Source organism: Schistocerca nitens, chromosome 6 (assembly GCF_023898315.1).
Source record: "Schistocerca nitens isolate TAMUIC-IGC-003100 chromosome 6, iqSchNite1.1, whole genome shotgun sequence".
Taxonomy (NCBI): domain Eukaryota; kingdom Metazoa; phylum Arthropoda; class Insecta; order Orthoptera; family Acrididae; genus Schistocerca; species Schistocerca nitens.
Window position 1 is genome coordinate 178,146,895 of NC_064619.1, and position 19,083 is coordinate 178,165,977.

At 37.9% G+C, this 19,083-nt stretch overlaps 1 protein-coding gene across 2 annotated transcripts in view; it reads right to left on the reverse strand.

The window, feature by feature from the left end:
- LOC126262463 (1-acylglycerol-3-phosphate O-acyltransferase ABHD5) overlaps positions 1 to 19,083 on the reverse strand; it is a 107,192-nt gene that overhangs the window by 68,554 nt on the left and 19,555 nt on the right. For both annotated transcript variants that reach the window (XM_049959118.1, XM_049959119.1), the window contains one exon: positions 9,656 to 9,807. In XM_049959118.1, the coding sequence (XP_049815075.1) occupies positions 9,656 to 9,807 (152 nt within the window). The remainder of the gene's footprint in view (positions 1 to 9,655; positions 9,808 to 19,083) is intronic.

Genomic DNA, 19,083 nt, shown 5'->3' on the forward strand with positions numbered 1-19,083 from the left:
TTAATAGTCATGGGTGACTGGAATTCGTCAGTAGGAAAAGGGAGAGAAGGAAACATAGTAGGTGAATATGGATTGGGGGGAAGAAATGAAAGAGGAAGCCGCCTTGTAGAATTTTGCACAGAGCATAACTTAATCATAGCTAACACTTGGTTCAAGAATCATAAAAGAAGGTTGTATACATGGAAGAATCCTGGAGATACTAATAGGTATCAGATAGATTATATAATGGTAAGACAGAGATTTAGGAACCAGGTTTTAAATTGTAAGACATTTCCAGGGGCAGATGTGGATTCTGACCACAATCTATTGGTTATGAACTGCAGATTGAAACTGAAGAAACTGCAAAAAGGTGGGAATTTAAGGAGATGGGACCTGGATAAACTGAAAGAACCAGAGGTTGTACAGAGTTTCAGGGAGAGCATTAGGGAACAATTGACAGGAATGGGGGAAAGAAATACAGTAGAAGAAGAATGGGTAGCTCTGAGGGATGAAGTAGTGAAGGCAGCAGAGGATCAAGTAGGTAAAACGACGAGGGCTAATAGAAATCCTTGGGTAACAGAAGAAATATTGAATTTAATTGATGAAAGGAGAAAATATAAAAATGCAGTAAATGAAGCAGGCAAAAGGGAATACAAACGTCTCAAAAATGAGATCGACAGAAAGTGCAAAATGGCTAAGCAGAGATGGCTAGAGGACAAATGTAAGGATGTAGAGGCTTGTCTCACTAGGGGTAAGATAGATACTGCCTACAGGAAAATTAAAGAGACCTTTGGAGAGAAGAGAACCACTTGTATGAATATCAAGAGCTCAGATGGCAACCCAGTTCTAAGCAAAGAAGGGAAGGCAGAAAGGTGGAAGGAGTATATAGAGGGTTTATACAAGGGCGATGTACTTGAGGGCAGTATTATGGAAATGGAAGAGGATGTAGATGAAGATGAAATGGGAGATAAGATACTGCGTGAAGAGTTTGACAGAGCACTGAAAGACCTGAGTCGAAACAAGGCCCCGGGAGTAGACAACATTCCATTAGAACTACTGATGGCCTTGGGAGAGCCAGTCATGACAAAACTCTACCATCTGGTGAGCAAGATGTATGAGACAGGCGAAATACCCACAGACTTCAAGAAGAATATAATAATTCCAATCCCAAAGAAAGCAGGTGTTGACAGATGTGAAAATTACCGAACTATCAGTTTAATAAGTCACAGCTGCAAAATACTAACACAAATTCTTTACAGACGAATGGAAAAACTGGTAGAAGCGGACCTCGGGGAAGATCAGTTTGGATTCCGTAGAAATGTTGGAACACGTGAGGCAATACTGACCTTACGACTTATCTTAGAAGAAAGATTAAGAAAAGGCAAACCTACGTTTATAGCATTTGTAGACTTAGAGAAAGCTTTTGACAACGTTAACTGGAATACTCTCTTTCAAATTCTGAAGGTGGCAGGGGTAAAATACAGGGAGCGAAAGGGTATTTACAATTTGTACAGAAACCAGATGGCAGTTATAAGAGTCGAGGGGCATGAAAGGGAAGCAGTGGTTGGGAAAGGAGTGAGACAGGGTTGTAGCCTCTCCCCGATGTTATTCAATCTGTATATTGAGCAAGCAGTAAAGGAAACAAAAGAAAAATTCGGAGTAGGTATTAAAATTCATGGAGAAGAAGTAAAAACTTTGAGGTTCGCCGATGACATTGTAATTCTGTCAGAGACAGCAAAGGACTTGGAAGAGCAGTTGAACGGAATGGACAGTGTCTTGAAAGGAGGATATAAGATGAACATCAACAAAAACAAAACGAGGATAATGGAATGTAGTCAAATTAAATCGGGTGATGCTGAGGGGATTAGATTAGGAAATGAGACACTTAAAGTAGTAAAGGAGTTTTGCTATTTAGGGAGTAAAATAACTGATTATGGTCGAAGTAGAGAGGATATAAAATGTAGACTGGCAATGGCAAGGAAAGCGTTTCTGAAGAAGAGAAATTTGTTAACATCAAGTATAGATTTAAGTGTCAGGAAGTCGTTTCTGAAAGTATTTGTATGGAGTGTAGCCATGTATGGAAGTGAAACATGGACGATAACCAGTTTGGACAAGAAGAGAATAGAAGCTTTCGAAATGTGGTGCTACAGAAGAATGCTGAAGATAAGGTGGGTAGATCACGTAACTAATGAGGAGGTATTGAATAGGATTGGGGAGAAGAGAAGTTTGTGGCACAACTTGACTAGAAGAAGGGATCGGTTGGTAGGACATGTTTTGAGGCATCAAGGGATCACAAATTTAGCATTGGAGGGCAGCGTGGAGGGTAAAAATCGTAGAGGGAGACCAAGAGATCAATACACTAAGCAGATTCAGAAGGATGTAGGTTGCAGTAGGTACTGGGAGATGCAGAATCTTGCACAGGATAGAGTAGCATGGAGAGCTGCATCAAACCAGTCTCAGGACTGAAGACCACAACAACAACAACATGATGAGATAAAAGAAATTATTCAGATAGTGAAGGGAGACAAAAATTTAATAGTCATGGGTGACTGGAATTCGATAGTAGCAAAAGGAAGAGAAGGAAACGTAGTAGGTGAATGTGGATTGAGGGTAAGAAATGAAAGAGGAAGCCACCTGGTAGAATTTTGCACAGAGCATAACTTAATCATAGCTAAGACTTGGTTCAAGAATCATAAAAGAAGATTGTATACATGGAAGAAGCCTAGAGATACTGACAGGTTTCAGATAGATTATATAATAGTAAGGCAGAGATTTAAGATAGGGTTGGGTTGTTTTGGGGAAGGAGACCAGACAGCGAGGTCAGTGGTCTGAGATTTAGGAACCAGGTTTTAAATTGTAAGACATTCCCAGGGGCAAATATGGACTCTGACCACAATCTATTGGCTATGAACTGTAGATTAAAACTGAAGAACTGCAAAAAGGTGGGAATTTAAGGAGATGGGACCTGGATAAACTGACAGAACCAGAGGTTGTACAGAGTTTCAGGGAGAGCATTAGGGAACAATTGACAAGAATGGGGGAAAGAAATACACTAGAAGAAGAATGGGTAGCTTTGAGAGATGAAATAGTGAAGGAAGCAGAGGATCAAGTAGGTAAAAAGACGAGAGCTAATAGAAATCCTTGGGTAACAGAAGAGAGATAGAATTTACTTGATGAAAGGGAAAAATACAAAAATGCAGTAAAAGAAGCAGGCAAAAAGGAATACAAACGTCTCAAAAATGAGATCGACAGGAAGTGCAAAATGACTAAGCAGGCATGGCTAGAGGGCAAATGTAAGGATGTAGAGGCTCATCTCACTAGGGGTAAGATAGATATTGCCTATAGGAAAATTAAAGAGACCCTTGGAGAGAAGAGAACCACTTGTATGAATATCAAGAGCTCAGATGGAAACCCAGTTCTAAGCAAAGAAGGGAAAGCAAAAAGGTGGAAGGAGTATATAGAGGGTCTATACAAGGGCGATGTACTTGAGGACAATATTATGGAAATGGAAGAGGATGTAGATGAAGATGAAATGGGAGATATGATACTGCGTGAAGAGTTTGACAGAGCACTGAAAGACCTGAGTCGAAACAAGGCCCCGGGAGTAGACAACATTCCATTGGAACTACTGACGGTCTTGGGAGAGCCAGTCCTGACAAAACTCTACCATCTGGTGGGCAAGATGTATGAGACAGGCGAAATACCCTGAGACTTCAAGAAGGATATAATGATTCCAATCCCGAAGAAAGCAGGTGTTGACAGATGTGAAAATTACCGAACTATCAGTTTCATAAGTCAGAGCTGCAAAATACTAATGCGAATTCTTTACAGGCGAATGGAAATACTGGTAGAAGCCAACCTCGGCGAATATCACTATGGATTCTGCAGAAATGTTGGAACACGTGAGGCAATACTGACCCCACGACTTATCTTAGAAGCTAGATTAAGAAAAAGCAAACCTACGTTTCTAGCATTTGTAGACTTAGAGAAAGCTTTTGACAATGTTGATTGGAATACTCTCTTTCAAATTCTGAAGGTGGCAGGGGTAAAATACAGGGAGCGAAAGGCTATTTACAATTTGTACAGAAACCAGACGGCAGTTATAAGAGTCGAGGGACATGAAAGGGAAGCAGTGGTTGGGAAGGGAGTGAGACAGCCTATCCCCGATATTATTCAATCTGTATATTGAGCAAGCAGTAAAGGAAACAAAAGAAAAATTCGGAGTAGGTATTAAAACCCATGGAGAAAAAATAAAAACTTTGAGGTTCGCCGATGACATTGTAAGTCTGTCAGAGACAGCAAAGGACTTGGAAGAGCAGTTGAACGCAATGGACAGTGTCTTTAAAGGAGGATACAAGATGAATAACAACAAAAGCAAAATGATGGTAATGGAATGTAATCGAGTTAATTCGGGTAATGCTGAGGGAATTAGATTAGGAAATGAGATGCTTAAAGTAGTAAAGGAGTTTTGCTATTTGGGGAGCAAAATAACTGATGATGGTCGAAGTAGAGAAGATATAAAATGTAGACTGGTAATGGCAAGGAAAGCGTTTCTGAAGAAGAGAAATTTGTTAACATTGAGTATGGATTTAAGTGTCAGGAATTCGTTTCTGAAAGTATTTGTATGGAGTGTGGCCATGTATGGAAGTGAAACATGGACGTTTGGGCAAGAAAAGAATAGAAGCTTTCGCAATGTGGTGGCTACAGAAGAATGCTGAGGATCAGATAGGTAGATCACATAACCAATGAGGAGGTATTGAACACAATTGGGGAGAAGAGGAGTTTGTGGCACAACTTGACTAGAAGAAGGGATCAGTTGATAAGACTGTTCTGAGGCATCAAGGGATCACCAATTTAGTATTGGGGAGCAGCGTCGAGAGTAAAAATCGTAAAGGGAGACCAAGAGATGAATACACTAAGCAGATTCAGAAGGATGTAGGCTGCAGTACGTACTGGGAGATGAAGCAGCTTGCACAGGATAGAGTAGCATGGAGAGCTGCATCAAACCAGTCTCAGGACTGAAGACCACAACAACAACAACAACATTTCTCTTTTTCAGAAACACTTCTCTTACTATTGTCAGTTAGCATTTTATCTAACTTCTACTTTGGTCATTGTTAATTATACATGATATCTCAGGAGGAAAGGCCGGTGTCGGGATATGACAAGAATGATCATTTGAAGCAGAAAAGTCTTGTACACATGGGCCCTAAAATGTTTACCTTAGAAGCTATGAGCACTGCTTCATCTTTAATAGTGTGAAACAAATCTCTTCTATGGTATGTTCTTTGCTTTCCATATTTTGGGAGGAGGTAGTATGGGCCAAAGCAAGAAAAATTGTCTAGTAAACCTGGGCTCTAAAAGCATACATTAAGAGTTATGAGCATTTATTCAGTTGCAGATGTGTGTTTCACATCAGGTAAAGATGACCGATTGCTCACGGCTCTTCAGGTATGCATTTTAGTGGAGATTTTTTCCTTTTCTTAAAGTATGAACAGCAAAGAGCTTGCAGTAAAGCAGAACTGTTTCACAGTGCCAATGATAAAGATGTGCTCACTCCTCTTGATGTGTTCATTTTAGAGCCATGTTTACTAGAAATCTTTTGCTTTGAGTGATCCCTCCTGTCGTACCCCCGAATACTGACCATTCCTCTGGGGATACCCTGTATTTCAGCCCAAACAGCAAAACTCACTAGTTCTAGTCTCTCATTTTGTAATCTAATTCGATCAACATTGCCTGATTTCATTCTGCTCCAGTCCATTACTCTTGTTTTACTTCTGTTGATATTTATCTTACAACATCTTTTTAAAGACATTATCCACTGTGTTCAATTGTTCTTTAAAGTCCTTTGCCATCTCTGATAAAAATACAAAGTCTACAATGATGGTGCAGCTTCCTGTTTATTTATTTATTTATTTATACACACAAATAAGATGTATGGTTAGCAGTTTTACAGTCTAAAATATTTTTATATTTTGTGAAATACAGGTTTTTTGCAAGATATTTTTTTATGATAATCCTACAACAATGTAGTTTCTATACTGATATAATGTGCATCAAAATTGCACGGACATGACGACCAAGAAGCTGTCTACCACCAACAAACTGTGACCAAGAAAGAGCTGGACCACCCAGTTGCTGAGCACTACACAGCCTTCTATTCCCCAGTGCACCTGCAGTCTTTATCCTTATCTCCTTTATTGTTCCCTTCCCTCCCCCCTTCCTCTGTCTAAATGTCCTGACTGTATCTACCTCCCCTATCCTCTCCTGACTACATCCCTGTATGCTCCCACAAGCAGTTCCTTACTGACAAACCCTTCCCTCCCCACCCCAGCCTCCTCCTTAGCCCCGCCATCAAGACTGCTTCTCTCATTATACACAGTTGCTTGCAGTCTGGCCTTGGCAGCCAGAGACAGTGGTCACGTGTGTGTCAATTGTGTTTGCATGGATGTGTGTGTGTGTGTGTGTTGTCACTACAGGAAAAGGACTTTCGGCCAAAAGCTTATAAGTTTAGCAGTCTTTTTGTTGTGCCTGTCTGTGACTCAACATCTCCACAACATGGTGAGTAGCAACCTATCCTTTTCAAAATAGTGCCAAAATTATATATAATGTTGACAAAAAAAGAGTCAATGACGAATGTGTAAATGTTAATGCTACTTGCTGTTTACAGTAATAGTTCAATGCACCATGTCTGACCTTTAATTGGTCTGAGTTTGGAGCCCTACCTCAGTTTTATTCTGGATGCGATGCATCACGTTATACTCCAGGTGCATTTCCATACTATAATAGGTTTCTTTCTTAATAAAGTATATATGTTGTTAATGTGCATTGTGTCTAACTCTGATGCTTGATGACATTAATGTTTAAACCATTCACAAAAAAGCAGGTTTTTGGTGGTTTTACATCAAAATATCTATTGCATATTTAACCAAATACCTTGCACAAATGTGAAGAACAAAAGCTTAGTCATTTACTTGATATATCATTAACTTCATGGGAGTTTCTGCTTTTGAGAGTTAATTACATTCTTCCTTGGCAGAGCACAGAGTAATCTACTAGAGTCGATAGGCGATGACATTATACTGCTTAATGAAGATGACTGCATGCACACAAAAATTATATTTAATGTCATGATAAAACTATCCCACCAGGTGTGCAAGATATATGCAACAGGCGAAACACACTACGGCTTCAAGAAGAACATAAATAATCCCAATTCGAAGAAAGCAGGTGCTAGCAAGTGTGATATTACCAAAGGGTCAGTTTAATAAGCTACAGCTGCAAAATACTAACATAAATTATTTACAGAAGAATGGAAAATGTGTCAGAAGTTGACCAGAGGAAAGATGAGTCTGAGTTCTGGAGAAATGCAGGAACACATAAGGCATTACTGACCCACAACTTATCCTGGAAGACTCCCAAAATTATGATGATAATAATAATAATAATAATAATAATAATACCACAACAGATAAATGCAGACTTTGCAAACAACAAATAGAAACAGTAGATCACATCACAAGCGGATGTACAATACTAGCAAATACAGAATACCCCAGAAGACATGACAATGTAGCAAAAATAATACATCAACAACTTGCCATACAACATAAACTAATAAAACAACACGTTCCCACATACAAGTATGCACCACAAAATGAACTGGAGAATGATGAATACAAATTATACTGGAACAGAACCATTATAACAGATAAAACAACACCACATAACAAACCTGACATCATACTCACCAATAAAAAGAAGAAATTAACACAACTAATCGAAATATCCATACCCAATACAACAAATATACAGAAGAAAACAGGAGAAAAAATTGAAAAATACATCCCACTGGCTGAGGAAGTCAAGGGCATGTGGCATCAGGATAAAGTTGACATTATACCAATTGTACTATCAACTACAGGAGTCATACCACGCAATATCCACCAGTACATGAACGCAATACAGCTACATCCAAACATATATATACAACTACAGAAATCTGTAATTATTGATACATGTTCAATTACCCAAAAGTTCCTAAATGCAATGTAACATATACCGTACAGTTAAAAGGAAGTCACACTTGATCAAGGTCCGCGTCACTTTCCATTTTTAACCAGACATAACGTCTGAGAAAGGAAAATAATAATAATAATAATAATAATAACCAGATATGGACAGATACATGCAAATAATGTAAATATTCTGTTCATGTAATGATAAATGTTTAACTGTAGAGAGAGAGAGAGAGAGAGAGAGAGAGAGTTAACAAAATTTTACAATGGGGATTTGTGTTTATGAATATGGGTGGAGGGTCACAGCTTGTTAGCTTGGTAGGAGTTACCGTATTACACTCATCTATAATGGAAGATCCAGGATGGAGTAGCACCACTTGAAATTGGATAGATTGTTACACATAGAGGAGGTGGTGAGAGACAGACTGGCACATTGAAAGTGAACTGCAGGATATTATTAAGCTATTCGACAAAGAGACTCTTCAGACACAGAAATGCACACATTCATACACACACTACTCACTCACACACAGCCTGTGTCAGAGGCTGGACCTGACTGGTTAATAATAGCCAACAGTCTACTTTCCATGTACCTGCCTGCTGCTCTATATATGCTCTACTTGTTGAGTAACAATCTACCCCGTTTCATATTATTACAAATATTTACAAGGGACATTTGATACAATCTAGGATTATGGCTTTCACTGTTGCTTTATTTTGAGCTCATAAGCTCTGTTGTAGAAAATAGACCAGCTTCGACAGAGAGAGAGAGAGAGGGGGGGGGGGGGGGGGGCTCAAGAATAATGAACCAGGCAAACACAGCAGCATGCCAGAGCACGAGTTTTTGGATCAAGTGGCTAAATAATCCTCTGTGATATAACAGCATTGTCACTATTACAGAATGGCAATGGGCTAAGATCTTACAAGGAGCTGCACTCTGGCATTTGACTCACATGGAAGCCAACACCGTATCACACACTGCAAGTTTTAATTCTGGCCTCTGATGTGATAAAGTTAATTTTGTTACATAAAAAGACTGAACAATTAATGAGAGAACTACATTTTGAATTGAAATAATAAAATAAATAAGAACACAAACAATCACACTCTAATCATTTTGTCAGCCTCTTGTCCTTCCACATTTTCCTATTAGGCAAAACACAGCACACATGCATGAAATCAAATGCTCTTTTGAAATGATGAAATTCTCATGCAAGTATTTTCATTTGCTGCCCTTTATGCAAGTAGAGTATCACTTTTATTTTCCATCCCTCACTTTCTTGCTTCTGTCTTCTTACTAATTCAAATGTAAATTTAATTTATTTATTTAAAAATTTGTACTGGAAAAAGTGTGGTATATAACTCCACCAAATAAACTATACTTTCACAACACTACACATACTGTTAGACTTTTTGCATCTCTCTGAATATTATCGAGTATGATACAACATACTCCCTCATACATTACACAGTCACATCCTAGAGATACATAAAAGCTGAACTTTTTCTTTAATATTTGTCTGCTCTGCTGGGTGCTTATTTCTGCAGCCAATGGTGTGTGTGTGTGTGTGTGTGTGTGTGTGTGTGTGTGTGTGTGTGTGTGTGTGTGTGAGAGAGAGAGAGAGAATAAATTAACTTCAATAATTTTTAGGACTCACCAAAAGGCCCTGCCAAACGGACAGGCCACAACGGATTAAACGGTTGCAGCATATAACCAATAGCGCGAACCCACAACGGAAGAGTTCTTGAGGAGGCTTCTGGGGGTTTCTCAGGAAAGCCCCAAGGATCAGCCAGAATCAAATGCTTCACTCTGTAATCATTAAAAATAATTATTACTATAGGAATTAATAAATATGACATAAAAATGTTAACTGACATGAACTAGAGGAGTCTCTGTGGAGTGCTGAGATAGTGATTCTCACCAGTGTACACAGTAATTCTAGGACTGTGTGCCACGATCTTTAGCACAAACTACATTTATCATAAAATGTGCAGCATTAATAGTATAGTAACAATATTTGCCATAAATACACTTTTGGATTCCTGTTCACCAAGTGACAGTCAGCATACTGTAGGATGCACAAGGTATTCTCTCTCTCTCTCTCTCTCTCTCTCTCTCTCTCTCTCTCTGTGTGTGTGTGTGTGTGTGTGTGTGTGTGTGTGTGTGTGTTCAATTTAGTAGCTCCATATATGAAATAAATACTGCTGGATGATTCAGTGGTGACACTGATGTAGGATTCCTCAATTCTGTTTCTGTTTAGCCACCTATTTCAAGAAAACGATGAAATATTGGCAAATATCTACCGAGACTTCAGCAAAAGTGGCATTGGGTTGCTATCAGGCTACTCCTCTACATTTTTGGCAGATGAGTATGAAATGGAAAAACTTTGATCTGTCTCTAATCTCTCATATAAATGCATACAGAAAATATCAACACTTTGCTAGTTTGACATTACTGACTTTTACAAAACAAGGAACAATTTGTTCCCTTATTTCACTTTAGACAAATATGTGGGAATTCCATTTTGTTGAAAAAGGTTACTTCACACATATACAACCCACAGGAAATAAAGGAGCGAACAATATCTTACTGTGAATAAAGAAGATATAATTACATTACTTGATTGTTATTGCTGTATTAATCACGAAGTCTTTAACATGTAATAGATATTGAAATGAAATAGCAAGACAAATAAATATTAATGAACACTGAAGTACATGTCTGTATGGAATGACTAATTTAATTCAAAATAACTAGATATTATCAATAGTAAAGTGACTTATTAGGCAGGAAGTGTGAAATGTGGGCAATAGACAGTTCAGACAAGAGGAGAATATAAGCTTTTGAAGTGTGGTGATTGAGGAATGCTGAAGATTAGGTGGGTTGACCAAACAGCAAATGAGGATGTAATGAACCAAATTGGAGAAAAAAGAAATTTATGACACAACTTGTCCAAAAGAAGAATTCAATTGATAGGACACATACTGAGGCATCAAGGAATTGTCAGTTTGGTAATGGAAGCAAGAATGAAGAGGTAAAAAATGTAGAGAGAATCCAAGGCTGGAATAGAGTAAGCAGATTCAAATGGAAGTGGGTTGTAGTAGTTAGTCAGAGATGAGCAGGGCTGGAAACACTACTCAACTTTCTGGAATTCCACTGCAACTTATGGTGTTCTGGTTATGTATTTTTTTTCTTTTTCTTTCTTTAAGGTATAAAAAATTCAACAAACTATACAGATTGGGGGATAAATTTTAATTGAAAGTAAAGGAAAATCAGTAATAAGCCTGACAGCAATGAAGCAGGACAATTCATTGTTCTAATATAGGATTTAAAACTGTATTGTATCAACAAAATAATTAATGTTTGAAAATACAATATACATATGCACATGGAAATAATCAATTTTTGAAAATATAACGTAATCGGATGGATAAAAAAACTACTCACTAAGTAGCGGCAGGAGAAAACACATACCAAGGTATTTACATTTCAAAGTTTTTGGAACCAGTGGCTCCTTCTTCTGGCCGTAGGGTTGAAGGAGGAGGAAGAGGGGTGAATGAAAAGAACTGGTGAGGTTTAGGAAATAGGGAGATTTCAGGAAAATCATCCAGAACCCCGAGTCAGGGGAGCCTTACCAGATGGGATGAGATTTGAAAACCAGAGAACTTAAAAGATGGAGGAGAAGGGAATACACATGACACAGATTACTGAAAAACGTGCGAGACTCGATAAAAGTGGAAAGCTATGATAATTATACATGGTAGACAGGCTGGAAAATAAAAGATATAGGAAAATAACAGAGAGTGAAGAACAGGAGTAATTACTGAAAATAAATGCTGAGACCACAGTAATTAATGTAAATTTAGGCCATGTGTGTGGCAAAAAACAAGCACATGTTGTAATGCCAGTTCCCAACTGCAGAGTTCTTAGAAACTGATGTCAAGAGTGAGAATTCAGATGGAATATGTGGTGAAACAAGCAACAAGATTATGACTATCATGTTGTAGAGCATGCTCTGCATCAGTAAGACTTCAGCTGCTGGTTTGGTTAAGATACACTGATGACACTGTTGCCACATGGACTTATGACGAGACTGATCTGTTAAAATTTTTGGAATCTCCCAATTAAATTTCATATGATCTTACTCTGAATGTGTTACCACTTTTCTTTATGTTGACCTCAACCTCACAGAGGGTCAGCTTCACATTTCTGTTCACATTAAACTTACAAACAAACAACAGAACTTACATTTTGACAGTTGCCGTTCTTTTCATGTCAAACATTACCTCTCATATAGTAATGGCATTTGAGGCACACGTATTTGCTCAGATGCAAACTCTTTACAGCAGTACACGTCCATTCTCACATCGACCTTCACTGTCCTGATTATGTCACGAGCCTAGTTCAAAAGTAGATTTCCCGCACCATCACACTGAATCTTGGTACTGCTGATCCCTCTAAAAAAATTGATTTAAGGGTACACCGCTTGTCACTCCCTACCACCCTAGTCTTGAATTTATTAATCAGCTACTTCAACAAGGTTATGACTTCCTAAAATCTTACCTTGAAATGACATCCATTCTGTCTGAAATTTTGCCCCCACACCTAGAACCACATCCTGCAATATCCTAGTCAGACCCTATGCACCTTCTGCACTCATTTCTCTACCCTAAGGCTCATACTTCTGTGACTGTCCCTGCTGTAGGATTTGTCTGATGCATCCTCTAATCACCACTTATATCAGCCCTGTAAATGGCAGAACATATGTTACAAAAAGGAGAGTCACCCGCGAAAAAACATGTCTTGTACCAGCTATTATGTAAACACTGTTCAGCCTTTTACATTGGTATAGCTTATCGGTTAGAATGGATTGGTATAGCTTATCGGTTAGAATGAATGGGCATAAACAGAGAGTGTTTCCAAGTAATACACAATATCCTGTTCCAGAGCATGCTCTACAACATGATCTCAAGTATCTGTCCCATTGCGTGTGCCATCTTGGCACTAGTTTTTCGTAGCTCCACTGATGGTTCTTGCCACCCTCATGGCCTAAATTTACATTAATTTCTGTTGTCTCAGCATTTTCAATAACTATTCCTTTTCTTTGATCCCTATTACCTTTCTGTATCTTATTTTCCAACCTGTCTTTTTTCCCCTGCCCTCCCCACCTATCTACCATATATAAAGCACTTGGATTCCCACTCTTACTGATTCTTGCACAATGTTTTTTTAGTAATCAATGTCTTGCTTATTACCCCACCTTACCCCTTTAAGTTCTTAAGTTTTCCAATCCAATCTGGTGCATGCACAAATAATCAGTCTTTCCTTCTCATCCTGTGCAGTAAGTCTCCCCGACTCGGAGTTCAGAGCAACTTTCCCATAACTCTCCCCATTTCCTAAACCTTGACAATCCTTTTTCTTAATCACTCTTCCTTTCCCTCCAACCCTTTGGCCACAATAAGGAGCCACTGGCTCAGAGAGCTTGGCATATTTATATATTTTATATGTGCTTTCTCCTGATGCCACTTGATGGATAGATTTTTTTTATCTATCCATACTGTGTTATATTTTAAAACTGTATTAAAATTTTTGTTCCACATCCAAGTCTGGTATATTTCAAATTGTGTGATTCGAGTTTTAGTTCTAGCTCTGCACCTCTCCACGTATAAACTTCCAAATCTCTCTTTTCAGGGTCCTCAAAAATGCTGCCCAATCACAGGGCACAAAAATCTGCTCCCTCTACGAGTGACTACACATATTAAGCAATGGCAAATCCAGGATGGAAAGTAACAATTCTATGAAGAGGATAGTTGCTACTCACCTTACATCGGAGATGCTGAGTCGTAGAAAGGCACAACAAAAAGACTGTCGGAAAGTTAGCTTTCAGCCAACAAGACCTTTGCCAAAAAGACACACACACACACACACACACACACACACACACACACAAATGCAACTCTCTCAGACATGGTTACAGTTTCTGGTAGCTGGAGCCATGGAGCCAGACTCCAGCTGCCAGAGGCTGTGTGGTCATAAGCGTGTGAGTTCTGTTTGCAAGTGTGTGTGTGTGTGTGTGTGTGTGTGTGTGTGTGTGTGTTGTCTACTTTTGACAAAGGCTTTGTTGGCTGAAAGCTAACTTTCCGACAGTCTTTTTGTTGTGCCTTTCTGCGACTCAGTATTTCCACCATATAGTGAGTAGCAACTATCCTTTTCATTATATTGTGGTTATTCATATTACTTGCAATGACTTTAAACTAAAATTTTAAAATGAGATAGAATTGCTGGCTAGTACTTAACGCCAGAAAGCAAGATATGTAGTGCTGTCGAGAGACAGACATATAGGTACACAAAACGATCAGCAGAAAACTATCATAGCTCTAGTAGCTACAGGTATTAGTTGCATCCTAGTGGAGGAGAGAGAGGGACATGTTCGAGAAGGTTAAAAAGGGAACAGCAATGACCTGCCCCTCCTTTTGCAAGGGTGAAAGAAGAGATAAGTGACAGAAAAACCCTACATCCCCTGTGGATGAATCTTTTGATTTGTGATTTTGCTCTTACTGAGCCAAAAGTGCTGTACACAAACATTCACATGGAGCCTCCGATGTTATCCAACATGTCATTTACATATATTGTGAACAGTGATGATATATTCCCTATGAGACTGATATATTTATTTGCTAAGAAATCTTCAATCCCGTCATAAAGCTGTCCAATATTCCACTAGCACATATTCTGTTCACAACACGACACTACATAACTGTATTGAACATCGTCTTGAAGTAAAAGAATATGGCTTCAATATGCGCTCTGCTACCTATGAACTCCTGGATTTTGTGTGCAAGAAGTGCATGTGAAGTATGTGTATAATGTCACCATATAAAGTTATAAACGCTGTGTACCGTTGAAGCACTTATATGTAGGAAAGTAAACATACATTTCAATACTTTTCTGAGAGAAAGCAGGCTGATAAAACACATCTTGTGAGATGGCTGGTTGTAACTTAACATTAATATCTTCCTAACATGAAACTACCGGTCACTACACATTTTAACTAAAAATATGTCTGTCTTAGGACAGAATTACTAAGGTGTGTGTGTGTGTGTGTGTGTGTGTGTGTGTGTGTGTAGGAGGTGTAGGGTGGGTGTGGATAACTGTGCAAACATGCTCACACTTTAACTGAGAGTGAATGGTAGCTTGCTATAAGTGAAATTTCCTATGTTGTCACACTTGTCTACATGTCATGCACCAACTAGCTGCAGGTGAGTGATTGCCCATCATTGCTTTTGTTACTGTTTGCATCTTGCAGTTTCCTTTATTGTAATATTAACTAAAAATGAATATATGTAACAAAGTTTAAACTTATACTGGAAAATATGATTCTACATCACTTTCTTATGTTCATATTCATACATTATATTCATATTTATTTAACTACATGACACTTTCATCACCATTATCACAGCATCATCAGCATTCAGGATTCAACACTGGGTGAAGTCCTCTTATGGATCATACCATCATCAGCCGTTCAGGATTCAACACTGGATGAAGTTCTCTTGTGGACTTCTCCAACAGTCACACTCTTCCACTCTAGGATTCATACAATTTTTACATGTTTTCTGATACCACACAACCGCCATCCATTAGGTCATCATTCTAATTTTTTCTTATATTACAGCTGGTTACAGGTTTGCTCAGTTTGATTTCATTTTTATTAGCTATAATTATAGCACATGCCCCAGTTTTTCCCCAAATACATTTGGTTGTTTTCCTGACGGTGCTAGTGATTCTCATACTCTATTGCTCACTGAGGAAGTGTCATTTTTGTAATGGTTTTCACATTTAAAATCAATGTCTTACTGCCTTAAGTCAAAACAAGCAGCACAAACTGATTATAAACCTGTTTCAGACCTGTTCCACCATGTTCTTCCGTGTGTTGTGGAAATTTATATGTATTAGATGCAAACATGTCACTGGCAAATTGTAGATGGCTCAGATATAGGTACAGCTGTACTCAAACTGTAGGTTCGTTTGAACATTGCAGTTCTTTAGTGGGTACAGTCATCATGAAGATGATGATATTCCCTTGATTTCCTCCAATCTCTGAACTAACCCAGCCAGGACCTACAGTTTAATGTGTACCATGACCCATGTAGAAACTTCACAGTTTCACATTCAATCAGTTGCAGAGGCATAAGAAATGATAAGTGACAGAAACAATTCAAGGGCTGATTGGAGATCGAACCATACATCTTTGAATTTTGTAGTCTGATACTCAATGAGGTTCAGGTACATAACTTTAACACATATTCCTCCTTTTTCTCAGTTTAAAGATCTGGAAACTAATTACAATCGTTCTGCTGATATGGAATGTACTTCCCTAATTCCTCTTTCAAGTTATGAATGTCCCATTGTCCTGTAGAAGTCTAATGGAAGCTGCTGAACTGATGTATACAGTCTTCATACATTAACTCGAGCACAACGTTTTTGCAGTAATCTCTGCCTTGCATATTACGCTATCTTTCTGTCTTTAAGCTCTCAGTTTCCAAGTCTCATATGGTGTAGTCCCCAACAATCAGTCTTTCCTTCTCATCCCATCTGGTAAGTCTCCGCCGATCCACAGTTCTGGGTGACTTTTCCAAATCTACCCACTTTCCTAAATCTCTCCAGTCCTTCTGCCAGAAGAAGGAGCCACTGGCTCGAAAGCTGCAAAAGTATAACCTTCATTTATGTGTGTGTTCTCCTGCTACTTGGTGAGTAGTTTTTTATGCCTTCTATTACATTATATTGTTGTACATTATTTTTGTTTTTTTACATTAACATAGGCTGTTTCTGTAGGGCTGTTTTCTTGAAATTGAGGCTAAAGTTTTCTCAAACAGTATTAATTCTGGGTAAATTGATAATTCATGCTTATTGCTTTGTTTCATAATCGATTCACAATTTGTAAAGGAGGTCAATGTACTACATCAATTATGTTTTACTGAACTTTGTCCCAATCAACAAATTATGATTCATGATTCAGTCTCACTATTACACCAATTAATTTTCATGTGTTACAATAACACACGGTATTACTCTTTTTTAAAATAAAAAGTAATGGAAAACACAATTAAAATGATAATGTAGACATTCCATGGTCTGTTATTTCATTAAAAGCTATTACACTAGTTAGCCTTAGTCCAACATGGTAATGAACAACTGACACATAATGTTTCTTGTCTGAGAACAGGCAAGCACTGTGATATTATATCAAAAGCAGTAACTACATTTTCCTTTTTTATATCAGATTTTAAGTATACACAAAACATACACTTTCATAAATAAAATATGCTTATGATATCTGAAATACAACTGAAATAAAAGTCTCCTATAAAATGTTTAAAAAATCAAACATTAAGTACAGTGAAACGTAAAAAATAAAAGTACTCACCAGAATGATGATAACTGCAGTGCAGCTAATAGGAACAATACAAAATAAATTCTAAGTGTCAAACTTTTGAAAGCAAAACAGATGAGAAATAAAAAGAAAGGTTTATCAACTATATACCAGGACTAAGCAGGACTTTTGTTTGGTTCCTTTTTTATATTTATTGACTCCATGCATACTCAATTATGAATCAATTAATTTTATAACTCATGTATGTGTTATTTTATTTTCTACTATTCTCTCTTTTCTGTATTAGCTTCTAAAGAAGGAATATTTACTTTCAAACACTGGAAATAACTACTTCTAAACATTTCAAGTAAACAATTCAATGTAACAAATAACTTCCAAAACCTCTTTAACCAGATAACATTATCACAATGCACGCTTCCAAATAAGGAATGTATATATTGCACCGAGACAACATTTTCAAGTTCAGTGAGATGGAACAATTGGATCTCACCTCTGTTATGGTGACAGGCAATGAAGAAGTGTGTAACCTATCTTTTTCCCATGACATCATCAACTGAACTTCCATTTCAATCTTTTAGCGTTAGTCCACAGGCGACACCTATGAAATATCTGTGCAAGGCTGCAATGCAATATGACAAGGAAATGTCTGTTAAAAGAAATTACTCATAAAATTTGCTGACAAAAGTTTAGAACTTTATATGATCTTACTGCTATTCCAAAATCAGCAATAAGAATCTATAAAAGTGGGAATTAAGCCTATATCAATATGAAGCAGCAGAACTTTTTGCAAAGTAGGCATCTCACGCAGTAGATCAGGTATAAAAGGTTAATTTAAAGTAATTTAGAAATTTACTGGAAGTAACACAAGAAGTACAAGTGTCACAATGTCTTTAATCAGACGAGACACAAGTAGTTAAATGCTTTTTATTCTGATGATTAATATTCAAATTTACGTGTGGTTACACATGTCAGCATTCTGTATTCTCTCTCCTTTTCTTTTGTTATTACTGCTTTATCTCTCAACAATTAGATGCAGAAGATGGTTGGTGTGTGTCTGACAGGATTACAGGGAAGAGTAAGCTGTAAATTTGTCATGGAAATATGTCACTGTTTGCTTTGTGATCTTTTGAAGATTAACAAAAACACAAAAAGGCATAGCAAGACTGTAGTTGAAATTATTACCCTGCCACAAACTCCTCTCCAGCACTAACCTCTTCATCCCACAGTAACACTTGCACACAACATCCTCAATCATTTGTTGTAGGTACTCCAATCTCTGTCTTGCCCTACAGTTTTCACCCTCTATGGCTCTCTATAGTACCATGGACATTATTTGCTGATGTCTTAACACAAGTCCTATCAGACTGTCCCTTCTTCATGTCAGTCTTTTCTGTATGTTCCCTTCTTAGCCGATTCTGTGGAGAACTATTTATGAATGTTACTACTGTCTTCCAAGTGTGACTGATCACTGTAAATAAACCTCACAAGGGAGCCAATGTACTGTGTAGCTATTATTAGCGTACTCAATTGTTTAAAGACCTGTCTGCAAGAGATTCTAGAGTGGGCACCATATATAATACTTATTACATGCTTCTAAACAATTTCTAACTCAATGACGAGTTACCCCAGACTATAATGTATCCAGTGACTCAACCCAGATTCTCTACAGAATTGAACACCCTTGGGTA